Source organism: Crocodylus siamensis, chromosome 3, assembly GCF_052110815.1.
Source record: "Crocodylus siamensis isolate JL-2025a chromosome 3, ASM5211081v1, whole genome shotgun sequence".
NCBI lineage: Eukaryota > Metazoa > Chordata > Crocodylia > Crocodylidae > Crocodylus > Crocodylus siamensis.
The window spans coordinates 109,156,506-109,183,804 of NC_143397.1; the positions used below are offsets into that span (position 1 = coordinate 109,156,506).

Consider the following 27,299-nt stretch of genomic DNA (forward strand, 5'->3'; position numbering starts at 1 on the left):
ACTCCTTACCTGATAAGTAACAGGAGCAAGAATCCACTGTCTTTCTTACCTAACTTCCAGACTGTGTTCCCTTAAAAAGGTCCTAGGTATGCTGAAAATAATTCTTTCCTACAACCATGAACTGAACCCTTCCAATACTGCTGCTGGAGAGTAATAGGGAAACCATGGGATCCTTCCGGAGGACTTAAACAACTTCCACTTATACCAAAGAAGCAAGGATTTTTTTGTGCGATACCTTTTTTTGGATTACCTGTATAGTTAAAAGAAATGTTAGATGAGCTTTGAACATAAAATGCCCTTCTTCATGTCTAGGAAAGAAGCAGGTACAGCCTCAGCTAAATACCACCTAAACCAATGGCTTTTGTTAGCTCCACAAGTACAAGAAAAAAAGACACTTAAAGGATTGAAGAAGGCCTGCAAATTAGAAACAAAGACAAGATATCAGAAGTAGCTTCAAAGGCAGAGAAGTTTAGCTGAATAAATAACCTAATTATGTAAAAGAACAAGACCATTCGGAAGGGAAAAGGATCATTATTACCTATGGCGTATTGAGAGATTAGAAGAGTTGCCAGTCAGATTATGTCATCATCTATGTTTAGCATGGTGTATAGTGGCTAGTAAATTATGGATTTTTGTTCCCAAACCCATCTTCTTGTGGAATTCATAAATGTATTGAACAATACCATGAACTCAACATGGATGATAATTTTATGACTCACTGTAATTAACTGCTATATCTTCTAACCTCTCAGTACTCCACAGGTACTCATCTAACATCTCTCCCCCAACTATGCAATTGGTCCAGTAAAAAGGTAGCACCAGAGAACCTTGTTTCTCATGTACTTTCTGGACCACCATGGTTACCGTCAGTCCAACGCCATCTAAATAGGCAGTGGAGAAGCTGCTTGCTCAAGGAACAATTTCTTGCATTAACATTTTGCCTATTACCACTTAGTATATTGTGTCTCAGTGGAGAAGATATTTGAGAGAGCTGAGAGTGTTGAAGCAGTTGTGGTGGCTTCTGGATACCTTGGTATCCTTGACTTCTACCCAGACTGCTTTCAGATACGATTTTTGTAAGCTGACAATACCCCTGTCTATTTTGGCTGGTTTGCTCTTAGGGATAAAATTCAGGAAACAATCCATGCTAATATGAAATCCCGCAGGAACTGACAGAAACAGCCTCGTGTGCATCCCTTTCCTTCTTCTTTGAGAGTTCCCAAGTAATGGCATAAAACATTCACTCTTCTTCCATGTGGGCCACCCTACCTGCATTCTTACAAAGATGTCACCCTGCCTCTTGTTGTCCATCTATGGTTGTCTGAGGGGTGGAATTGCAGTAATGTCTCCTACTGGTGAGCTCTAGGCACCTCCAAACTCTCTGGACCACCCTTTGGAAGCATGCACTTCTCCCATTCTCTGCAGAGGAGATAGGCACCTTAACACAGTCAAATTGCATCCCTGATCAGAGACACTCAAGTCTCCCAATTGGCTATAAAGGGATACTTGGTTTACTCAGTTGTATGATGAGGTTTTTTTCTAATTTAACGTAAGGGGAAAAAAACCCTTATCTTAGAACAGGGGTGGGCAAAATATGGTCCGGGGGCTGGATCCAGCCTGCTGTGCCATTCTATCTGGCCTGCAGGGCCCCTAAAATTTTTAAAAATTAATATTTATTTGCTCCTGGCTCTCTGTCAAAGATGACAGGAGCCAAGGGCAGTAGGACCCAGGGGAAGGTGGTGGCAGGATGCAGCAGCAAGGCCCACCCAGCCCTACCCCCTTAACCAGAAGCCCCTGCCTAGCAGAGGCTTCTGGCCTGGGGCTGTGGCACTATTCCTGCTTCCCTGTGCCAAAGGGGGAAACAGGCCCTTGAGAGCTTGCCAAAACTTGGTAAGCGGCCCTCCTCTCCTAATAATTGCCTGTCCCTGTCTTAGAATCACGTACAAGAACGGGAGAGAGGGGGTTGGGGAGGGTAAGAAGGGCGACTACTGTGGCTTGGGCTGTAGTATCTACCTGGGATTGGGGCTTAGCTGCAGCTGCTGCCTGCTCCTCTTCCCTTTCCCACTACCTCTGCACACCCCACATCTCCCTCTCCCGCCAAACGCAGACTCTGCTCCCCCACCTACTCTCTCCTTTACCCTTGCTTGCACCTGCAGGTTCTATGCATGCTGCAACCTGGGGCACTGAGTAAGTCCCCAGCCTGGCCCCATGGCAGTGGCATGTGGCCCTCATGGCTTCTACAGGGGTTGGGCAGGGGCTGTGCTCTGGGATCAGTGCCCCTGGCTGCAGTGTGGACAGAGCTTGCTGGCACAGAACTATGTTAAGTGGGGGGGGCAGGAAGCAAAGGCTGGAGAGAGGAAGGAGCAGAATCTAGAAAGGAGAAGGGGGAGGGGAAGGGGAGGAGGATGGGAAGGAGCTGGATCAGAGGCAGAGGGGGGAAGGGGGCTTGAGGCAGAGCTGGGGCAGATCGGGGGAAGAGGTGGCAGGGGGTAGGTACAAGCAGGGGGCAAGCTACTTGACCACCCTCTACTGCCTACCCCCTTACTGCCTGCACCCCTGCAGTGGTAGGAAGGATAAATTAAAGACAACCCTCCAATTATTAGATTATATGCATGGAAAATTATAACACACTTATAAATCTTCCATGTATAGAATCTATTTTGGGGGGGGAGGAAATAACCTTAAATTCATGCTCATCTTAGATTGGAGTAAATATGGTAAATACAGTAAACGTGACCCCCTTGCCCACATACAAATCCTGCTGCCTAAGTGGAGGTGTCTGTGAGCCAACTGAATCTGGCCCTAAATGACCCACAGAATCATTCATTTAAGGATCATTAATCTTTTTAATTGAAGACCTGTGTTGTCATCAGCAATCTCCAGTGAAACAAAGCATAAAAGGTGAAAGTAAATCACAATGGTCACAATAACCTACCATCCTGAAGCAAAATGTATTTCTTTATATGAAACACAAAAATATCATAGAACAGTATTTTTAGTTAAAGCAGAGGTACACAAATCATAGGAGAACTAAGAGGATAAGTACTGGCCTAAAAAACAACATTGAAAAACTAACATCAAGCTATATTTTATTTGATAAAGTCTAAGTCAAACAGAAAAGACAATGAATAGACTGATATTTCATACTATTATATTGTCAAGAGTCCAATCCTTACTTATGTCTTTGGTTTAGGGCTGTCATAATACTAAAATTTGTTTTGGGTATACACTGAACGTAATATATACAAATCCCCTCTTGTGTTGTATCCATATCCTGCTTATTCATTCAGCTGGCAAAGCAAGGCAGCTCCTTTTGATATCCAGTAGTCACTTGGTCTTTTTGAGGGTAATAGTACTGTTACCACAAAATTGGTAGAATGACCTAGTTGGAAAAGGAAGAGATAAAAACTGTTACTGTATATCTACAGAAATGTGCATCCAATGTAATATTAAACCTCCAAACCAGGGTAACATTCAAAACTAAAACTGATACATACATGATTAAGATGTAATTAGAATAACTGAAGTTTAGGCAAGATAATTTGCATGACTGGAATATGGTCAAGGATGGATATAACTTATTCAGAAAGGACAGACATGGAAAAAAGATGGAAGCATTGCTTTGTATATTAAACATACCTGTACTTGCTCTGAGGCGCAGAACAAAGTGGGCGACAGACTTGCTGAAACTCTCTAGGTTATGGTAAAAAGGGAGAAGAGTGAGGGTGGGATGGGGCCACAGGTGGGCAGGCAGCGGCATCTGGGAGTGGGATGGGCAGGCGAGGCCAGGGCTGGAATCATGAGGCTGTGACAGGGGCCCAGAGCAGAGCCATGATCTGCTCCCTGCAAGCCCCTGTGACAGATGCTGGTTCCACAGGCAGGGTTGTGCGGGGAGTAGATCGTGGCTCTGCCCCAGTCCCCGGCTCTTCATTGCCATGGCCCTGCAATCCCAACCCCAGCCCTGCTCCCAGATTCAGTATCCAGCCCTATGAATTTCACAATGCAAGATATAAAATTTGGAAACACTTCTGAACTGCATGAAAAATCTGACCATGAATCTGAGTTACAAGGTCTCGGATGAGTCATCAGTGTGAAAATAACTTCTAACAGCTAGCCTGGAGAGCATCTCCAAAATTTTAAGTCTAATTCAAAATTATAAACCCAATTTAGAAATATCAGAAGAGCATAAGTTTTCTCTTTATCTTTTTATGACACTGGAAACAAAAAAGAAAAAAATACATATATGAATCCCTAATTTCAATGTAATAAGAAGGTGCTTGCTAAGGAAGCCAGATATCTCTGCTCATGAACAAAGCCAGGGTCATCTAACACTGGATCTCACATACTAAGATTTACACAGGTAGAAATCCTATGACTCCAGCTGATCCCAGTCTACAACAGGTGTCCCACTTTTTGAAGATGGGCAAATACTTTCAGGCATCATTTCAGGTAGCCTTGACACCTCTCATTCAGACATAGAAATCTAGTATACAATCATTGCCACAGACTGTGATTACTTCTGTATCTCTGGCACATAGATGAAGGCAACAAGATCAATGGCATGAAACACAGCTTGTTAATGAAAACATACTAAGTTTCAGCATCATTACTTTAATCAGTATAGTACCAGATATATGAACTGATCAATCATAATCATCATGATATTATAAGGAGTTAAAAATCATGATGCACATGTGTCAAAACAATCAGTTCAGTATCTAGCACCCTAGTTGGACCTCAGCAAATATCTGAGACAGTGCAGATGCCCCACAGGGGAACAGTACCTGCGGTAAGGGAAGCCTTGGTATGCAGGCAGGTAGCCATTATACGTGTTTGGACCTAGAGGGGGCTTAGCTTCTGTCTGCCAGAAGGCTTATTCCTGGGTTATAGTGGGGGTAAGCAGAGGCCACAGTGGGGTGCCTGGGGGCTTAACCTCTGGCAGGGTGCCTGGGGATTTAACCCACAGTGGAGTGCCTAAAAGGCATGTGACTACCTTGAGCCCTACCAGGGGTCGGGCTCAAGGTACAGACTGGGGCCAGAGGGCCCAGAGCCCCATTAAGTATGGAAACAGTAGCCAAGGGTTCAGCAAAAGCTGAAGCAGTCTCCGTGCCTGAGAGAGGCTGAGATAGAGCCGGAGACCCAAAGCCTGAGAAGGGCAGAACCAAGGCCTAAGAAGGGTGAGAGCCAGGGCCAGGGGGGGCCTGAAGCCCAAAAGGGGCTAAGCTGGAGGCTGATAGGGTGTGACTATGGCTGGAGCCCAGAAGCGTCTAGGACAGTGGGCCTTGGCTAAGAGACCAACTAAAGTCAAGGGGTAGAAGCTGAGAAGACGGAAGCCCCAGCAAGGTGAGGTTGCCTGGTGGCTTTGGGGAACTAGTGTCTCACCTGAGTGATGGTACAGTGACACATGCAAGGTGTGGGCATAGTATAAAGGGAAGTCAGAGCCACATAACTAGCCCTTAAGGTTTACAGGTGCTCTGGGGCAAGGACGGGCTGAGAGTGCCCACTCAACAAGGACAGGACTGAGACCAGCAGAGTCCAGGAGGGACCTGCTGGCTATCAGAGGAACTGGGGCTCACTGTAGGACCCATTAGGCAGCCTCCCTTCCAATCAAATAATTATATCAAAGGCATGGCAGGTGAGTGAGACGGGGAGAGCACCATAGATCTAGAGCAGTGTACAGGTTGTATGGCCAGCAGGGGGTGCTCCAGCAACCCCTGGAGCATGAACTTGGTTACAGAGGGACTGATTCTCTCTCTCACCCTATCTCCTTCATTTAAACTAGTTTTTGGGAGAGAGGGGTCTTTGTTCCTCTGTGAGTGTCTAAGCTACTCTCCTTGCTGACCCTATGAACTGCAATCTGATGGCTCTGTCCTTTTAAGTACATATTTATTCCTCTGTGTGGAGAGCTGAAAGCATGAACCACATACATTTTGCTAAGCCTTGAGTGTGGTGACATAGGAGCTATCGCTTGTGAAGGATGGTTGGAAGGGGAGCAGGGAAGAAAAGATGCATACAAGTTGCCTTCCACATGCATAAAGTTACTGTGCCCACCGTGTTAGAAAACAGACAAGATTTGAGGACACAGACCATGTCTGTAATCTCTCATTCACCTGCTAGCAACTACACAATCTGCTCTTTCACGTATGACCACAAGCCCCATTGTCATAATCACTGTCACAAAAAGGGGGAAAAACATTAACAATTATATATGATCTTTTACTTTCCCCTTGCCTCTGTCTCACCTCAAGTACAAACTATGCAGGATCACTAATGCCAACAGAAACACTGATTTTTTTAATTAATAAAAAATTATATCAAATTTATGACAAAAATTAAAAATTGAATTGAATTGACAAAAAATTAAGTTTGCCGGTGGTTTGTCATCCTTTCACACTTATGTACCTGGTACCATGAAACATTATATTTTCATTTACCCATTATTAAATCTAGAAACTCCAATTATCTCCTTTCTAACTGCCATGGCAAGCAGACCTTAGGTCTTCAGTGCTGACACAACCCATACAATGCAGCACTGAAATGACGCGTATTGGATCCCTGAAGGGACATCTGCATATCTTTGCTTTGATCACAGATTGAGGTTGGGTACAAAAGCACTCATGGGATGGTGCTCTGCCAATACATGCCAATTACAGCTCTCCCAAGTTGCTCCAATTACTAATACCTTCATTTTTCAGTAGAGACACACCAATCAATAGATGTAGCCAAAATATTTGCAAAAAATTCCTTTTGGCTACTGCCAACTTTGGGATGGTGGGGGCAAAGTTAAGGCTCTGTGTACCTTGACTCACTATTTCCTGGTTTTCAGATATTTGAGTATGAAATACCTTATGTGTTAATGAAATACCTTAAGTCTGACCACTCAAATAGTCAGGCTCTCCATAATATATATATCAGATGACACATCTGCAGGGGCCCAGCATGGGGGGTAATGCTCAGGGGCAAACAACATGGGTTCACTGTGGGCAGATCCTGCTTGATTAACCTCGTTTCCTTTTATGATGAGGTCACAAAGTCCTTGGATACGGGCGTTGAGGTGGATGTTGTTGACCTGGACTTCGAGAAAGCCTTTGACACTGTTTCTTACCCCATTATTATACAAAAACCTAGGCGACAGGAGCATTGATGCCTACACAGTCAGATGGGTGGCAAATTGGCTCGATGGTCACACCCAGAGAGTGGTGGTGGACGGGTCATTTTCGACCTGGAGGGATGTGGGCAGTGGAGTTCCCCAGGGCTCAGTCCTCAGGCCTGTGCTATTTAACATCTTTATCAGCAACCTGGAGGTGGGTGTGGAAAGCACGCTGTCCAAATTTGCTGATGACACAAAGATGTGGGGAAAAGTGGGCACGCTGGAGGGGAGGGACAGAATCCAGCTAGATCTGGACAGGTTACAGAAGTGGGAGGAGGAGAATTGGATGGAATTCATCGCAGACAAATGCAAGGTGCTGCATTTAGGGAGAAGGAACCTGCAACATACCTATAGGCTGGGGAACACCCTTCTTGTCAACACAATGGTTGAAAGGGATCTTGGAGTCATTGCTGACTCCAGAATGGACATGAACTGCCAATGCGAGGAAGCAGTCAGTAAGGCTAACTGCACCTTGTTGTGCATCTACAGATGCATCACAAGCAGGTCCAGGGTGATCTTTCCCCTCTATGTGATGTTGGTCAGGCTGCAGTTGGAATACTGAGTCCAGTTCTGGGCGCTGCACTTCAAGAGGGATGTGGCTAACCTTGAGAGGGTCCAAAGGAGGGTCACTTGCATTGTCAGGGGGCAGCAGGCCAGGCCCTACAAAGATAGACTAAAGGGCCTGATCTATTCAGCTTCCACAAGAGAAGACTGAGAGGGGATCTGGTGGCCATCTATAAACTCACCGGGGGGGACCAGTGGAAAATAGGTGAGGCTCTCTTCCCCTGGGCACCACCTGGGATAACAACGAATAACGGCCACAAATTGATTGAGAGCAGGTTCAGGTTTGATATCAGGAGACATGATATCATGTTATGGCTGCCAGGCTCTGGAATGGGCTCCCAAGGGAGGTGGTGCTCTCCCCTACTTTGGGGGTCTTCAAGAGGAGGTTGGATAGATATCTGGCTGGAGTATTATAATCCCAGCACTCGTTCCTGCCCAGGGCAGGGGGTCAGACTTGATGATCTGTTCAGGTCCCTTCTGACCCTAGAAACTATGAAACTAAGATTTGGTAAGAAAATGTCATTTTAAAGAAACAGTTAATTACCTGTGGTGGAGAGTGTTCCTGCTCTGGCTCCAGTTTTATAGAGTGGTGACTGATACAGAGACAGACTTGGTTCATAATTTCGTTGGGGTTCAAAATGCACCACTGGCAACATAGGATTCATTTGCCTAGGCAAAGCATCCTCTATAACCATCTCTTCATCATCCCAGCGACTAGCATCCATGAACATCCCATGAACCAATACACCATCTTCAGGAGAGGGTAACTGGCATAAACATCAGTAAGTGAAAAAGAATGAGGAAAATGTTATAAATACAAACAAAAAAGAACCAAAGGTTCAAAGACGGATGAAGCATCTTGCTTGGAAAGAGCCTTCCTCTTTGGGGGAGGGGAAAAATAAAGACTCAGAAACTTTTAAAAGAGACCGTGGAAAAATGTACTATGAAAAAATGTTCACATTTGTTTTTTCATAAGCTTATGGGGAATCATGACATAAAACCTGAAGTTCAGTAAAACATACAGAATTATGATTTTATGTAGTATCAATGCAATTTTTTGACAGATACCTAACAAATAAAAAATGCAAAGTCTTTTATTTTTAGTGCTAATAAATGTCAAAAGTACCTCCATATCCATAGGTAATTCTTGCCCAAATTGGCTCGTTTTTAATGCTTCTGTAACATGTGCTTGGTCTCGATAAACAGGGATAACATTGTAGCTGAAACTGAGCTCATCTATTGGCAAATTGTATTTCCGAGCATGATTCTGAAGCGTTCCTGGAAAATTTGAAAAAAAGAAAATATACTCTAAACCAATATTTAAAAGGGTGTGGGGGTGTACAGAGAGGAACAGCACACATCTCATTCATGGAACAGAGATGCCTGCATACTCATTAGAATAAAATTGAAACAAGTCAATATTTTGCTATCTTTAGAACTGCCTTTGAATTTTCTGTCTGCTTACTGTGAAAAAAAAAGAATTTTCTGAAAAATAAAGTTTTCTACTAGAAAATAGTGTTTTAAATATTTTTGATTTTCCATTTGAAAAAATCTAAAAAAAATAATTAATTTCAGGTCAGTTCAAAAGACTGCCATAAAAGAGAGAGAGAAACTCCTCCCCCCCCATCACTTCAGAAAGGAGGCTGCATAGTAGTGGCTTGAAACTGAAGCACAATTAATGTAGATTGCATATCAGGAAAAAGTTTTTTACTCTTAGAACAGTGAGATAATCAAACAGGCAAATTGTGGAACATCCTTCACTGGGTGTTTTCAAGAAGAGATTTGATAAGTATTGGTCAGGGCTAATTTAGAAATAACAATGCCTGGAACGTGCTGTGAAAAGCAAGAGTTGCAACCCCAGGAGATCCCCACAAACACATCACTTGGAGAGCGGAGAGGAGTTGTGCAGTCCAGAGCAAGTGGAAATTGGAGAGGACTGTGCTTAGCAGAAGGAGAATGAAGCAGAGCTCCACAACTAGGTTCCTTATAAAATAAGATGAAAGGAGTTAGAATAAATTTATGGAGGGGCTAGGAAGACAGAAAAGGGAGTTTTGATTCTCCTGTCAGGTTGTGTGATTTGTGGAGTTTGTGTCTGCAGGTTGCAGTGCAGAGTGGAGGATGTCTGGTTATCTGGTCACCATGGAGGAGCAAGGAGGAATTTTTTCTCTTCCTATTACTACAGATGTCAGAATATTTTAAATTTTTTTTTGCCTTCTTCACAATCATTGGTATTTGCCGCAGCCAATGCTGGGGATTTTGACTGGTGTATGCTGATGCTCCTTCTGGGACTTAAAATACCCAGCGGTTCCTGGCTAAAGACCTTGCTCTTCCACTCAGGGTCAGACCAGTTACAACATTTGGACCTGGGAACGAATTTTACCACACAGTCATATTGGCACAGACAGTGGGGCTTTTCACCTTCCTCTGTACTGGGGAGCATGGTCTTCTTCCTTAGATCTCCTGGGAGTATTATAACACAACTTCCTGTCCTTGCAGTTGCAGGACTGATAGTGCCCTCATTTGCCTGCTCTACCTATGGCAAGTTAAAGGGTATTTTTGAAGTTTTGTGCATTGTGCCTGATGGTTATGTACAAAGTTGCCACCTTTGGGGGATGTAACCTAATGTTGAACTGACCTGAAAGAAAATGCCTCAAGTCAGTTCAACAAACCAAAATGCCATACTTTGGTTCAGGAATACCAGAATGCTTTCTGTAGTCAACTGACATTTTTCAGAACTTTTGTTCTGAAAAAAAAAAGATATTTCAACTTTTCATCAAGCTTTGGGATAATTCAAATGTGGAAATGTCTAAATTTTCTGTGAGGTGGAAATTCGGATTTTTGCTTGGCTCTACTACCCATATATATATAAATGAGAAAACTGAAAGCTAAGATAATGCTCCCTTAGTGGTGTCTATTATCTGAAAAATATTGAAATGCCTGAAAAGCACAATACATGTACACATGTACTTGAAGCCCTATATTTTAGTGACAGAAAAGTGGGAGTAATCCTAATGTTACCATTATTAGCACTACTCTGTAATAAAAGAAATGGAGCAATTACTATGCTCTCAGTAATAACGATAGACTGCGACAATGATCACTCCTCCCTAGGCTTTTTGTGACTACTCAAAAACTAGTCTGTCTAATTGCAATTGCATTCATTTACATGCATTTTCTCTCCTCTCATCTTCAGTTTTCTGGGATATTAATAGAGTTAGAGCCTTAAAAAGAAGGATCAAGCTAAGCTACTCCTGATTGGGCTCTTTGCCAAAAGGAAAAAAAAATGCTAGTTGCTGTCCCTTTTTCTGTACTTTTTCTACAAAGCTATGCCAGAGAGAGACAGACCCTCTCCAGCTTCTCTGTGCAGGAATTTCAGTGAGAGGACAGGACCAGGAAAGGCAGTGCTCCACTGTGTCTGGTCATCACAGCAAAAGGCAGATTGAAATATTACATCTATCCCATCCATAATAGCAGCATGTCCTGCACAGATCCAGCTGCACATTTTCCTTACACTTCCACCTGCATATGCCAAACTCAACTATATGCCAGTGAGGCTGCTCTGATACCATCCCTGGTGGTTACTCATGCACTAGAGACAAAGCACCCAGGAAGTCACACTTATGGGCTCTAGGACTCTCTTACCCCAAGAGGATTCAAACCCACATCTTCCATTTTCCACCACCATGCCCTAACCACCACTAGGCTACAGAATAGGCTACATAAGAGCACTCTCTCCAGGTCTCCCCTTGAAGCTGGTTCATGAGGCATGCAAAAGTGCAGTAGCAATGGGGTAAGAAGTAGAGCAAACAAGGTGGGGGATGGTCCTGACTCTATAGCCACCTGGTTACAGCACTCCTCAGACACGGGAAAGCCCAAGGTTCTGGTTTCTCTGACCAGGTTTATTTCTGCTTTTTAAACCAATGATTTTTTAATGTAAAAAGCATAAATGCTGCTGTGAGTGAGGACTGAAAACTGGACCCATTGTTCTTCAGGCCTGGCTGTAATCAGTAGGTTACAGACACATCTTTTCTTGGTTGCTCCCAGTACTATCTGGTCAATGCCTAAGTTAAGGAGCATACTCAGTCAAAGGAAGAAAGGAATAACTTCAGTGGGAACAAATGGGGTGTCTGTTCACGTAATCGGCATTTACCTGCTAAAAATGTTTCAGGTTTAATTTTCCTTTCTTAGTTTATGACAGCTAAATAAGTAACGTGGACATGATAAGTAGGAAGTTACTGCTATATCTTCCCTTCCTTGATGTGATCTTGGAATACAGGTCACTCCTGCATGTCTCATTTGGGATAGTATTCTACTAGGGCTGGCAATCCTTATTAGGCAGCTGATTGTGGCTCAAAAGAACTACTAGTAACTCAAAGGGCTGTTTTTAGCTATGTGTAAATGAAGAAGAAAGTCCTAGGGGGTCTACTTGGTAAAGCAAGTAACAGCAAATACAACATGTTATTCTTACAGACTACTTCCATTCATATTTTTTTTTACCTGTCAGAAATCCTTGAGGAAAAAAGAAACCAGAGATCCAGAAAGACTTTGGCTGACCCATGCTGAGCCATGTCTAAAAACAGAATATTATATTCAATGTTATTTATGAGGTTGGAAATATTTCTATTTTACTACCTATTCTTAAAGGCCAAGCTCAGCTCTGCTATAAGTCAGCATATTGACAACAACTGCACTTATACAAAGTAGAATTGAGTTTAGGCACAAGACCAGAATTCCACTTCAAAACAACTCAAACCATACACAGTTGATTTAATATTTTGTTATGGTCTGAGGGAAAATGTCATGTAAAACATATTTTTCTTTTGCATTATATCTATAAACCATGCAAGGTACCACCAGCAGCAAAGAGATGAAGATGGGAGCCTGGAACAAAGCAGAAATGGCAACTACAGGTTCATGATCATGAATGTGAACAAAAAAACGTGCCTCTGCTCCACCCCCTTGAATTGCCAAGGGGAAAGTTGCCCCGATTGCCACCCCCTGCCATCCTACCCCGACAGTTGCACCACTGCCTACAGCTAGCTATCCAATTTCAGAATAGTTGGAGGCTGTATGTCATACTGGTCACAGGTCCTGGGCCACATACCATGAAGACCACATGCCTTAGTGGCCACATACCACGTAGGCTCCATGGGATCTACCACTACTACTGAATTTATACCTTGTGTGCCCTGGACCAGTGTGACCCCACATATTCCAGTGCAAACATTTACTCATTCCAGTCAATGGGAGCAGAGAAGAAAGGTTGCCAAGGTTTCTGGGCTTCCTGATGGGAAGTTTGTAGGGGTGAGTATTTGTGAAAAAGGAAATCTAAGGGTATAAGGGAGTCTAAGGACACTGGAATACCCTGAAGTGCCAGTGACTCCAGTTACAACCAGAAATTCAGGTACCAGTGAGAGCAACAAACCTGAGGTAGAGACCAGAAAACTATGAATAAATATGCATGTCTTATTGAAGGAGAAGGGAGAATCCAGCATGATGGGCATGGCTAGCAGTCTCAAACAGAATGTGGGAACAGACGTGGCCCGCCTGCTCACATACAAGACAATTCTAACATGTGGGAATGCCAATTATCCAATCTCATTTAGTTAGCAAAAGCCTATCCCCTCACATGTTCCTTCCAGTGCCCTGAAGGCAAAATGCCTTCCTTATGTAGCACATTGGTGTGGGTGAGCACAGGTGGGTTCAGACCAAGTCTCCAGAAACAGGCAAGGCCAGCCTTTGGATAACCCACTTCCCATTTAGAGAGGCTTTCTGGATATGTTAGGTATATATTCAGTGTTAAGATTTTGCGTGACCTTTGGGCAGGAAGCTTCAGTTTGGATCAAACTCCTCATTCATGCTTGCAGTAACAGCCCTGTGTCCTACAGGAAAAGAACAAAAAATGCCCCCCCGTCCTTCAGTGATAAAGCAATGTACTTACATCTACAAAGGCTATCCTTAGGACAAGGTCCTTTACCCATCCTCCTAATGTCTTCAGTGAGGGGTATGCTGCGTTGGCCCAAAGTGTGGGAACTTGGTTGTTGAGAAAGCTGTTGTATACTTTCTCCATCTCTTCTGACATCACCACAAAACCAGCAATAGCTTTGTTAAGAGTGTTTAAAGAGTCCTAACAATTAAAAAAAATTATATCACTTATAATTAGGGTAAACCACATATGACTTCATTAAAATTGTACTTTTGTAATGGCTGTTATGGGAGCTCTAGGTCTCTCAGATTGCATAAAAAAATACTCAGCATTTCCAGCACTGGGATTTTTGCACGTGAGCTGTAGGAATATGGTGATAAACAGCAGAACCAACCTGGCTATGAACAAAGTGCCACTGAGTTAAAATCCGCCCTGCATGGGAAGCTAAGTGCTTGATCCCACATAGCACTGAGAGTGCATGCAGAAATACAGCTCCTGGGTTTAAATCAGGATAATTCATAGAAATCACTATAAGTTAGACCTATCCTCCTGACCCAACAGATGTTAACTGTTGGAGCGAGGGTGCCAATTTGGAGTTGATCCAGGGAGAGAAACTCTATCTTTCCCTGGCTCTTCCCCTGCTTCTCTTCTTCCCCTGGCTCTGCCTTCACTCTCACAGCTTGTTGTTGACTCTGGATGGGAGAAAGCACAGGAGGGAGGTTGTTCTGGGGTTTTCTCAGCCCTGCTAGAGGTGGGAAGAGGGTAGATTGGAACCCACCCCCAGATGAGGGGCTCCAATCCATCACTGGGGTCACCTGATCCCAGTTGTCTTTCTGCCTAAGTGCAGGGGGGCTGGACCAGATGATCTTGCAAGGTTCCTTCCAGCCCCTTACAATCTATGAAACCTGTCCCCCCAACTCCAGTGGGGTTGAGAAAACTGCAGAAGGGACCCTTCTCCCCTGCTTTTTCCCTCTCCCATCCAGAGACAGCAGCTCAGGCCAGGCTGCTGTTGCAGCTGGAGTAGACAGAAATTAATGAAATCATTCCACTTAGAAGCGTTTTCACTTGAACCCTCATACAATGAGGATTAATTTGCTGCGCAGTCAGAGCAGTCTGTGGCCATGCTCTTCTGTTTGGGCATGGCTTTAGAGCATTTTCAAGGGGCTGAACATGTGACAAATGTCATTTCTGCCTGTGCCCTGAATGTCTCAAATACCTGCAAGGACCAGCTATTAAAAGACCAGGCAGTCTCCTAACTAGAGCTTGTGATTTTCCTCCTCATCCCTGAATGTGAAGCTTGGACTCTTAATTTTCTCAGGGAGGCAGGGAAAAATTACTGAGTTTACAGAACTGCAAGAGGCTGGAAAGTGGGGTCGAAGAAAGGACAACAGTATCCTTTCTCTTGCTAAATTCTTCTCCTGTGTCTGCTCTGGGATAGAAAGAGAGGTGTTTTAAACAGTTGGAATGTTTTAAAATAAAGTTAGGCAAAAACAGAAGGTACTTATCTAAGTAATGTGTTGGGCGACTTCCATATAGTTTGCTGTTAATAAATGTGTGCTGTATTCCCTCATTCAAGTTATTAGATTATGGCTTTTTATACAATGTCTTGACATTACAAACCACCAGCTCATGCCTTTTAGCATCCTAGTGTGCTGGTTAAACATTTTCCACCATTTTAGAAAGTCTCACCAGTAAAATAAAAAGTGTAACTCCTGCACCCAGACAAAATGGATGACCCTTCTTGGATGAGGAACTTCAATCATTTCTCTGGATGCTAATATTAAAATGTCTTGCAAAACCAGGGGACAATGGTTGTAAACAGTTAAACGGGTCATTTGATATCGGAAAAGAAACTGCTATTTGCAGTGTGATTATTCATTGTGTGGCCTACCTGGTTTCACTGGGCAGGATGGGCAAGGGAAGATCCATGGGGGTATGGTGATATGACTGCACACCCTTGTAGTCTGTAGTGCAATGAATTCCTCAGAAGGCATGCTGGTGGCTCCACTGCCCCACAGCTCTGAACACCTGGGTGCCCTGCAGATCCAGGCAGCAGGAAGTGAGCTCAGACCATGCGGGGTGGGAGGGGAGCACAGAGATGGGGACAAGGTACAGCTAGAGCCCCCAGGCCAATGGGGGACATCCTAGGGGGAGGGGTGGGGCAGGAAGCAGGTGCAGGAAGCAAGAACCCAATGATTTCTGCTCCCTGTGCAGCTGCTCCTCACAGCCTCAGGCTGGAGTGGGACAGGGATGGCTCCAAGGCTCCCTGTACTCCTAGGTGAGCCAGGGACATCAGTGGTGGTGGTGGTGGTAGGAAAGTCCCCTGCCTTCCTGTGCCTACATCCTGCCCAGTTCCCCAGGTGTCCCTACCAGCCCAAGGCCTCCAGCTGCACCTCTTCCCATCCTTGCCATCCCTGTCCCCATCCTCCACCACAGTCTGAGTTCACTTCCTGCTGCCCAGATTTCATGAGGTACCCAGATGTCCAGAACCATGTGGAAGTGGAGACACCAGCATGTCTTCTAACTCCACCCAAACAGTTCAGGCGATGATGCCCACAGTGTAGATCAAGGGGAGGGGGGTGGGGGTGGGGAGCTGGGAGGGGGTTGCAGGCACCTCTGTGGTTCCAGGTACATCTGCCCTACCTCTTTTCAAAATCCTAGATCCATCTATGAAAGTAGTAACAATTTAGTAACCTTTTTGCTCCTCTGAAGCCCACCAGCTATGCCTGTTCTTTGGTTCCCTTTCATGGGAGAGGGATATCTCATTAAGAACCCTGCATTCTCCTCTGATTATGGGTTAACCTAACATGGGCCATAAGAACTGGGGGAGGCCTTATTCCCTACCCAGTACACACCTATGGTAGGGTCAGATCATTATCGATCTATCAGTGATAATTTAACATAAAACACTGTATGTAATAAACCAAGGGTGGCCAACCTACAACATAAGTGCAACAAGTGGCATGGGCAGCCTCTGTGTGTGGCACGTAGCAGGCTGCACATTGGCAGACAGGACAGGAAGCAGAAAAAAGACTAGCATATTGGGCAGGGGAAGCAGATGACAGTGGCACTTGGGAGGCATGGGCTTAATTTGTGGCAAACCTGCCCAAAAGGTTGACCCCACTAGAACAAGTAGTCTGTCACCTCCCTGCCTTCCCACCCTGAATTTGGCTTTGCTCACAAGGCTGTGTACAAATCAGGGCCATGACAAACTCCCAAGGCTGACATTAGAGATTATAGATAATCAAACATGATTTAAACATTGCCAACAAAACTCCAAAACCCTGGATGGGCAAGAAATATTTAGGACAGTATCATCCTTTCCCATACAAAGAAATGACACAGGGAGCTGAAGGGATAAAGACTCTGTAATGGCTGTCTGCTTTCACAGGATTTTCCTTATATCTTTCTACTGGGAAAGAAGGGAAGGGCAGCTTCTAACTCCAAAGCAGAAGAGGGTTCTGGCCCCACATCCCATAAACTCTGTGTGGACCTTGAGAGGTGCACTGGACATGAGGGCAATTTTCCAGGCCTGGCTTGTGTCTCCAGGACTTTCTGCACACCCTCTATTTCCCAACCAGGAACAGAAGTGGCAGGACTACTCCCACTGGCTGGTGTCGCTGTAAATCACAACACATTAAGTGGATCTGTACAACAGAGAGGGCAGTGGAAGAGGCAATAGCATTTCAACTTTTCCAGCATCTCCTACCAGCTGGACTGGGCTAGACAGGTGTTTTATAACAAAACCTTCTCCTCTATCTCCACCCTACCCCTAGGCACAGACCCTGCTCTTTGGCACTGCTCCTGATGGAGTCTAAATTCAATGGGAACAGTGCTGTGTCTGCCAACATTCCCACCGGCATGGGAAGCAACAGGTCATGCACCCAGATCCCCCCAAATTGATCACGGTCTTATGCATCCTTCTGTATCCTGTGTAGCACATGGTTGGAAACTAGGAATACAAGGTCAAAAGGGGTGTTCAAGACAGGGAATGCACCCATAAGCCTCCAATCCTACTCTTGTTTGTGACTGCCAGGTTACTTTTGCTTACCAACTGAAGTGAGGCCAAAGCACACAGAATGAAGGGAAGCATTTTATTTGGCTAGTGAGAACAAACTCAAGCCCATGAAAAATGCTAGTTTATTCCTATGGCCCCTTGATTATTGGAATGCTTGAAGGTATACTGCAACAGATGTACCTGAGCTAGCACTAAATGAAACAGCTTGAATACTAATAGCAACACAGTGCCAGCAACAGAACTCAGTACAGACTATTTACCCAGCTCCATGGACTTAGTTTCATGCTGCTAAGACTATACAGCTAGCAGTACCCAAGGTAAATAGTTTAAAGTGAGATGACATAGGCATAGCGTAAGTGTACCTGAAGTAAAAGGGTGGACTTTGCCTCTTTTTTTTAATGATGTTTAGACAGCCTTTTCGAACAGAGTGCTTCAAGACAGGCTCATCAGTACATACTCAGACACCTCAATAACAACAGCATGACTTTTATAGTTCTACTCTTTCCCTTCAACTGCTTTCAGTTGAAGCTGTATTTGCTCAGAACCTCAGAAACAAAGCTCTTGGGATTTAAGTAACTATTCTGCCTGCAAATACCTGTTCTACATTTGTGTCTGCTTGTTTTGTGAACCCAATGCAGGTGCACATTTAAAAAGTTACTCTGAAAGATTTACTGAGATACTGCAAAGCCTATGGAAATCAGTGATATTTACTAAAACAGCTCAAGGGTTCTATAAAATGATAACATTTGTTAAGACAGTTCAAATGATTGCTTGTATGAGAAGCTATTCAGAGTACCAGAATAATTTGAAAGTATACCTCATTTTCATTTTGTTTTTAATGTTTTTCAAAACCATATTCAAAGTAGCAAAGCCCCCAAATATTCAGACGATAACAGTTTAGTAAGGAGGTAAACAATGACTTGCTGGCAACTCTGATTTTTATCTTAAACTGATGAAAAAAATCGAAATACCTCTAAAATGTTGAATTCATGAAAACTCCTAACTTTACTATGGAAGTCAATCGAGCATAGCCAAATCCTAATGAACAGACATTTATAAAGGGTATAATTTAAATGTGAATGAGGCTTCAGAGAACTGTCCTCAGATTATGGCAGGAGTCAACAATGTTTTTGGGCCCTGCAACCTTGTTTAGTAAGATGCAGGAGTATCAGGGGCAAACAGTAGGGGAGCTGCAAGGAACCTGATCCTTGTTGTGTCAATGCAGCCCCAGCCCCTTCCTCGCCATCTGCCTCGAGGTGCATGTTGCAAGCAAAATGCCTTTGTGTGCCATACTCTGGCACCTGTGCTGGAGGCTGCTTTCCCCGGGATTATGGTATAGACCAGTGATTCTCAACCAGGGTACTGTGGCACAATATTAGCACTGAAAGGTTTGCAAATATTATCTACAAGATAAACACAGAGATTTCAAACAGGAATCCATCATGTCAAAAACGTTCTGACCAGTTGTGGTCTTCCTGAGTTCTCTGTAACAGAAGAATCACTCTATTATTTTTCTGTAGCTAAAAATAATGAAAACTAACACCTGGCATTTTCCAAGGGGTGTCTTGAGTCTAATGAGGAATGTCTTGAGTCTAACAAGGTTGAGAACCACTGGTACAGACCCTTCTCCTCCCCACTAAAAAATGATTTGGGTGTCATACTCTCAATAGCATAAGCAGATTGTTGAACCGATCCACTTCTTGTCCAAGCACAGTTGTTAAAGAGTCCACACGGCCTTGGTCATCTTTGATGAAAAGGCTCTCTGAAGCAGCTTCTATGTCCAGCTTTCCTGCAATACAAGCACTCTCTACTCAGAAAAATGAGTTAATAGTTTATTATAGGTGTTTTTCAGGACTGCATTACCATATATGAAGGGAGACAAAGACAATGGTATCTATTGGCAAGAAAACTGCTAGTCTCATTCCCAGGACACCTGGTTTCCAAATTAGTCTTCAGTGGGGAGTACGTCAGACTGGAAAGACTGCAGATACTCAATCCCACCCCAGTGTTATAGCCAGCTGCTGAGCTCCAGTGTTTTTTGCATCAGGTCTTAAGTAGTCCTTGGGAGTTCACCTTCTCATGTCTGATAGATTATTTCACAATGCACCCACTAGTTTCCCTTTCTAAACTTCTTCCAGGTAAAGGTAATTGTGAAGTTTGCATATAGCTGAGACTTGTGCACCACAGATCCTCCAGACTTTCACAGGACAAGGAGGGAGCAGTATCATGCCAATGCATTCATACCCACAGGAAAATTCCCAGTTTTAGCTGGATATCAGTGGAGCTATGCCAATTTACCAGTAAAATTTTATTTTCTATATGGTGCTGTTGTTGAATCTGTAGCACAGCAAGAATGAAAACAGATCACCAAATTTAGGAACTACAAATAACATTCTTCCCTCACAATAAATTGTGAATGTTGTTGAAAAAGCTTTCCCAAATGCACAATTTAAAATGGAGGCTTTGCACTTTGCTCAAAATAGAAATAATTAAACTGTTTGACATTAAAAGTTGCCTGAGAGAGCAAAGATATTCATGCACATTTGTTTCAAAACAGGAACAAATTCAATGCCTTCAAAATGATGAGGCACCAAAGAATTGCACTGATGTAGGCCAGCTGGGGCAGGAGTTTCGGAAAAAAACATAACGTGCAAATAATTGTACCTGGCATGTTTGCATATTAACTGCACCAAGATGTATGTCTGAAAAAACTGCTATATTTTTAAAGTAACTTGACAGTTATGACTGTTCAGAAAATCTTGACAAATTGTCATGACAAGATATCATAGCAATAAGATAAATCCATTGTTCCATGAAAGGAATCTTAATTGTTTTCTGGTGCACAGTTTGAATAATACATTCCCTTGGGTTTTAGCTATGTATCTTTACAGAGGTATATTTTAGAACTCTTTTTACATAAAATACTTAAGTCTCATCTCATAGTTTATGCTCTAATGTTGTAATCAGAATTTCACAATTGGACCCTTGCATCTGTCAGAAGTCCCAATGAAGTCAGCGTGGATCTTTAATAAGCACAAGGGTCTGCCAGAATGCACCTGATTATTTAGACTAGGAGACTGTGTAAAGGTATACCCCAGCACAGATCTGAGTGCAGAAAGGTGGTCTGTAACTGCATATTTTAAAACTTCTGGTCTGAAGGTACAGAGACAAGCATTTGTTCTCACCTGAGCAATTAGCTATAACTAAGCTTCTCCTTCCTCCTGCACAAATGTTTGGGGAAAATATTTAAGAATGGTTGTGTGGAAGATGGAAGAGGAAGCAGGTCTTTGGGAAGGCAAGGCTGCTCTGCCAGGCCATATAGCCCTGAGCAAAATACTCAGCTAAGGGTATTTTCTTTATATTCTTCCAAGCCCACACCCTCACACTCAGGAATAAACCTTAAGAGGCTTTTCTGACTAAGGAACAGAGAAACAATTATCTATTTAATCTTAAACACCTGCTTAAATCTCAAAGAGTGCAGCAGCATTTCTATGTGTGTATATACATAAGTGCATATATGTACAAATGCTTTGCTGAATGGTAGTTTCCTCTTTCGTGGTGGTCTCCCTGCTATGCCTCTAAGTTGCAGACAACTGGTAAGGATGTGATATAAGCATTCGCAAACTGGACCAGGCTCCTGCCGCCCTATTGTCTCTGCAGAAATCGCATCTCTAACAGATGCTTCAGAATCTTTGAAGGAAAATATAAAACCCTATATTTGTATAAGAATAGAGAGGGCTCTGATGACAGTGCCCTAGCAACCTCAAGCAGCTATTAGCCATTTGGAAGTATAAGGTTGCAAATGAACAATTTAGCTAGTGTAAGTATGATTGTTTTGATTATCCATATACATTTTCTGTGTTCTGTTTTATGCTGCTTCAGTATTTTCTGGGAAGGCCTTCACAGGTAAAACCAACATTTGTTTCTTTGAAAACCTCCTTTTTAAGCAGCAAGTTCCTTAGGTTAAATTTGAATTATGCTGACTTTTACTTTTACAGTTTAAAATAGAGTGTATGTAGATTTATTTTAACAAGTTCTGCAAACACATATTTTCATGTGATGCTTATTGTTTTAATGTGGAAATACACATTGAATGCACACCTGATAGCATCACATAACAGTAACAGCAGTTTACCTATAAAAGGAATTATACAACAGTTATTCCTCAAAAACAGAACCCAATCAAACATTTTAAAATGCTATGACATATATGCAGCACCTCTAGGAAAAACACATTAGCAATGTTATCTTACGTGACAGCTTTGTCAGAATGGTGCTGGCAAGCTCTTGAACAATTTCATCATTGCTTTTTCCTGACCCTTGTGTAGTTGATCTTGGCTGAACCTCAAGTATTGTTGTAATCAAAGTGTTAGTCTCTTTACGCTGTAATAAACAGAGGAGAAAAAAAGCAGTGTTCCTTTAACAAAGTTGCCATTGTAAGGATTATTTCAATGTTTTCATATCAATCTCTCTTTTTTAAAAAACTGTTTCAAGTCTGAAAGATTTACCTCCAATAAACATTTTGGATTTTGTTCATCATGTGATTACTTTTTCATCTGCTTGCAAATTTAATTTGTGTCAATAGGCATGTAGTTTCTACTGTTACTCTCTTTAGCTACTCTTACCATGAGAAAAAAAGCTCACTGACCACATACTTTTGCATGTAATAGAGAATGCCAAGCTAGAAAAAACTTCAAGTTTTCCCAACCTTTACTCCAAAAGTATATCTGTTCCTCTGCACTGAATTCTGTACCTTGAATGCCACTTTAGTACAGTCATTTAAAATTGGTTAAAGTATATCTGTTAACATCTTTCTTCATTGATCTTTACAAGGATAACAATTTTTTTTATAGATTCCTACAGAAAGAAGTGTGAAATGAGCATGTGCTTCTCGGTATGTCTTTAACTCAGTCACAAAACTCCCTGCAGTATGTTAATGACTGAAGCTATAAAGAGCAGAGTTAAAATTGTAATGTTTTTAGTTAATTATCTTAGCATAGGAAGTTATGAAATCTCTGCTTCAATCCCCTAGGAATAAAGTTTATTAAATATTGGGTAGTTTATCTTCTGGCTTTTTCTACGTGGTGTAACAATCTTCTGTTTTTATGCTGCTTTGTCTTAAGCTTATTGCTTCATCAGTATAGATTTTTACAATTAATATTACACTACAGGCACAAAGTAGAATTTTTTTTTTTCTAATTTAGCATTTGTGCCTGACAAAAGATATTTCTTTTAAATCTGTATCCTATTTAAGACCTGCTTCTGCAAGGATGAATATAATACAAACTTTTTAGAGACTAAACTATGTTCTTGATGTTAATTCATTTAGAATTTAAATGAACAGGATTAGAACTCATTTCAGGGGATGACAAAGTATATTGTGAGGGTGAGAGTATGTCTGATGCACAGTTGAGATTTCCAAAACAGTCCAGAGGATGACTGTGGTCTACAATGCAAAGTTCTGGCAAAAAAACCCAACCCTCTGACTGATACTGCTCTGCTGGCAAAAGATCCTGTCCCCATGCTGCTCTGCTAAAGAAATGGGTTCCTGCCACCAGGCAAAACATATCCACTGGTAGAGCTGTTCCAGGCAAGCCGTGGCAGCAGCAGTACCTTATAATGCACACAGTGGGCACATCGAAACAAGCATGAACATGTGGTATGTGGCGCCACAAACACATCTGCAGTGCCACATACTGCACAATCAGGTGCTCACCATGCTGTAAGGGCATACTACCCATGTGCGTGCTGCTGCATTTTTTTTTCTGCAGGTTTTTTTGACCCCTGTATATCTGGGCAGTGGGCACCACTGAAAAGCGGAGCCTGGCTGCCCAGAGCTGTGCAAATAGTGGTAGGATCACCACTGCTGCAGCTCTGGGAGGCCACCAGGTAGGGTTGCAGGGGCCAGCACAGTGCTGGCCCCAGCCTCCCATACTACCCCTAGGGTAACTTGCCATGCGCCAAAGCATGCGTGGCATGGGTATTCTCTGGGGACAAGCAGCTGCGGTGCAAGTTGCACTGCTGCTACTTGACTCCGGGGACCCAAACGTTCACACTTGTCTGGATGTGGCCAATGAATATATCAGCTACATTAATGGAAGATCATTGTTATCACTACAGTATCAATAGTACTTAGCAATACTCAAGATTTGCGCCTTCTTGTGTTTAGTGTTGTACATGTATTGAAACAATCAGAGAGTTTTCAAACTAAACAGACTAAGGGTTGATGAGAGAAAGTATCTCCTGAAGCCTAGAACAGCACCTTAGCCACAAGACCATTTCACATTACTGGTCTTTATCTATCACGAGTGTTTGTATAAATGTTACAATACTCTGTTTAGATCACTGTGACGGTGGTACCTGACAAAGATTTTGGAAGACTGGATGGTTCCTTCCCAGGAAAACGCACAGGACTTAACAATTGTGAATGTATGTGTTCTGATGGGGTTGTCAGGATCACTTTAAAGCACTTATTTTAGTCAGAAATTATAAAGTCTGTTAGCTCATGTAAAATGGCATAGTGTACATAAGAATGTAGTTTATTAAAAGGCAGCTGGATAGGAAATTATTTTTAAAAATGTGGTGGTCTTTACCAAATTTTACATATAGCAGAAAGGCAATGTAATGAGTAATGGGTGGGCAGCCTTGTAATTTTAATTTGTTATTTCTGCTTAACAAACTGTAATTGTTAAATCAAATTTTCCCTTTAAGCTACAAAGTATAATACATTTAGACATAATTCATTTAGAATGTGTATTTACAAATAGTCAACAAACCTGGAAAACTAAATTAGCATTTTCATGCATTCCAAATATTTCTGGGTCATCAATCAAAGGAAGATTTTCAATGTATTCTTTAAAATCTTGCAAGGTATCAGCAACAGGTGCAAAATATACACCTGTTAAACAAATGGACAGATGAGACTTCATATTAAAATATTTCTTGAGAAGTAAATGGAAACCATGTTATGGAAAGGGTAAAAAATAATTATATTATTAATAGGCATTAGTTAAGCTTTCCCAAAGAAAAAAGGAATTCACCACAAAGACAACAAAACATAAATATGAAGATGTTTTACTATACAGTTGGAAGGTAACTTTATTTCATCAGGAGTGACATGCACTCATCAGATTCTGACAGCTTACAATGACTGTAAGCAAAGTTTGTAAAACATATGGTCAAAAGTCTCAGATATACATATTTTGCAATAATTTCTTTCCATTTCAGAGGAACCAGAAAACTGAGGTAAACTCCCTCCCCTCCTCCCCCCCTTTTATGTTTTGGAAAAGATAAAAAATTGGATAGTTCTTTTCTGGTGAAACAATTTAAAAACAAAAGCACAATATGAGATGTTGCCTGTAACATCACTTAGAACAAAAGTTTATAACAAAAACAGCAAACAGCTTTCAAAAGCCTAACCACTGAGCTAAAAACCTGGTAAGTAGAAGCTCATATCTCAGAGAGAAGACTGTAAGTGTACTAAGCCTCAGGTTAATTCCCAATGGGCTTCCCAACTCTGCAGTGGGTTACTGTATTGCTTGGGAGGCTTCTGGCTCCTCGGTATTTTATACAAATAGGATTAAATGGACTCGTACTTAATACTTGTTGACATAACTATCAGGCCTGCAATGACAAAGAGCTGCAGTGGCTGAGATGGCAAGCAACAGAATGAAATATATGCAGTATGTCACAAGCCTATGGTCCACATCCAGTAAACTGAAACTAAATTCTCTTTTTCAGGTCCCTTGTTTTTCCAGGGAAATATAACAACAAAATATAGTCACAAACACAAATCCAGGGACATAACAGCTTTTGAAGCTGAATCCAGCAATTAAAGTACTAGTCCAGAACTTGGGAGACCTAGGTCCAATCCACTGCTCCAAGACAGTGTGGCAAGACCTTGAACAATTTCCTTAGCCACTCAGAGATAATTGAAATTACATTGCCAAGATTGGAGGGATATTTTGAGGATACAGGCAGGGAGATGCTCAAATGCTACAGTAAGGGGTACCATTTAAATACTGAAGATAGATTGATAGATGTGGCAGGAAGCCACCTTTGTTTCTCCCCAAAATCTCTGTGCTGTGACAGTGTGATTAGGATGGGTCCAGCAGAGGAGACACACCCTTACCCTATCTCTTTAGGTAACCTGAGCTGACTACATTCCTGAGGGAGGGGGGAAACCTGCTCCCTCTGCCTACATGACTGGTATCGGCTACCTGGGTGAGGGGTTTCTACCTGGTGGGCTACAGTCTGCCTGGCAACTAGTGATGTATTTCAAATTGGTTGGCCAACAGCCAACTGGAGCTGGCCTCCACTGGACCAGGTGAATGAGATCACAGGGGCTATATAAGTTAAGACTGCCCAGGAGGAGGGGGCAGCAGCCATGCGGGGGACTCAGAAAGGAGCTTTACCATCTGGAACTGGCTCTCTCCCCCAAAACTCATGAGCGAGGAATGGCCTGCCTCCAGAGGGAATCTCCAATAGCCTCTGGACGATGCTTGTAAGTAAGCTACTCGAGATATGGTTAGATATCTAGCTGGCAGTAACTCAGATGTGTGATCAAAAGGCTACCTCAGCCAAACTGTTTTGCTCTATGGGATTTCTATGATATTGCTCAATCTTGTACCCTATTTTCACCCTACCCCTGTAATCAATAAAGTTCTCCTTTGAGATCAGCATGGGAGACTTATTGCGGGGTGTGTCTAAATTATGCCTAAGAGGCCCCTTAGGTCTGCGGACTACGGGAGACTTTCCTTTTTGACCCCCAACTTGGGGAAGTGCCCCAAGTGCCTGTACTGGGTCGAGTACCCATAGGACTATTAGGCCTGTGTTTCCCCAAGGACACAGGGCCAAGAGAGTCCCTTCTCGGGGTGGTGGCAGCTACGTTACCCCCAGGCTAGCGAGTATGCTCCAGGAAGGGGGTCAGCCAGACGTGAGGCACCCCTAGGGAGAAACTCGGAGCCTGGAAGGTGGTTGGGCACAGTGAGGATGGGCAGCTCAACACAGAAGTGCCGCCTACTGGCCCGCCACAATAGATATACAATATGCTGGCAGCTTTTGCCTATAAGGACTCCATGATCTTAGTATGTGTCAGCATTCTCAGTTCACATATTGAAGGCAGAAAATAATGGCAATATGCCATATTCATAGGCCACCAGTGGAGAGTGGGATACCCTCAGAAACCTGTTGAATATTCTGCTAGTCTTCTTTTCAATATTGAATACTCAAATTGATACTTAAATTCTCCAAGTTCTCTCTGAAGTTGGACAATTATAATTTAGCGTTGTCAGCAGGATTCAAGGACTCATTGGGAACTCAACAATCCTTCAGTAATACTTATATTTTCCTGGTTGTTCTAAACCTTTAACCCACATGGATCAGTTAAGTACCTGAAGGAATAGTTGCTAAATATGCAGTAATCTTTTTAGAATACATTTAGAATACTTTACATCTCAAGTCCTGCAACTAGACCATTTCTGGTCAGGACTTTAAAATACTATTCTATTCACAAAAGATGCTCTGTAAAAATAGCAGTGGAGTTCCATATTCTCAGTGGTTTCCAGAACAGATATTCTCAGTTCACAATTAAAAAGATGTGATTTTTTTTTTCTAAATGGCCATTCTTTCAAACTCAGCTT

At 42.7% G+C, this 27,299-nt stretch overlaps 1 protein-coding gene across 1 annotated transcript in view; it reads right to left on the bottom strand.

Annotated features, from left to right (window-relative positions):
• Positions 1-2,871: 2,871 nt before the first annotated feature.
• The window catches only part of DNAH6 (dynein axonemal heavy chain 6), a 254,044-nt gene continuing 229,616 nt past the window's right edge, over positions 2,872-27,299 (bottom strand). Inside the window, exons 70-77 of the mRNA XM_090038956.1 lie at positions 24,435-24,556; positions 21,912-22,041; positions 19,320-19,447; positions 13,656-13,841; positions 12,212-12,284; positions 8,841-8,992; positions 8,259-8,481; positions 2,872-3,382 (exon numbers count right to left, since the gene is read on the bottom strand). Coding sequence (XP_089895082.1) covers positions 3,279-3,382; positions 8,259-8,481; positions 8,841-8,992; positions 12,212-12,284; positions 13,656-13,841; positions 19,320-19,447; positions 21,912-22,041; positions 24,435-24,556 — 1,118 coding nt within the window. The 3' untranslated portion in view covers positions 2,872-3,278. The remainder of the gene's footprint in view (positions 3,383-8,258; positions 8,482-8,840; positions 8,993-12,211; positions 12,285-13,655; positions 13,842-19,319; positions 19,448-21,911; positions 22,042-24,434; positions 24,557-27,299) is intronic.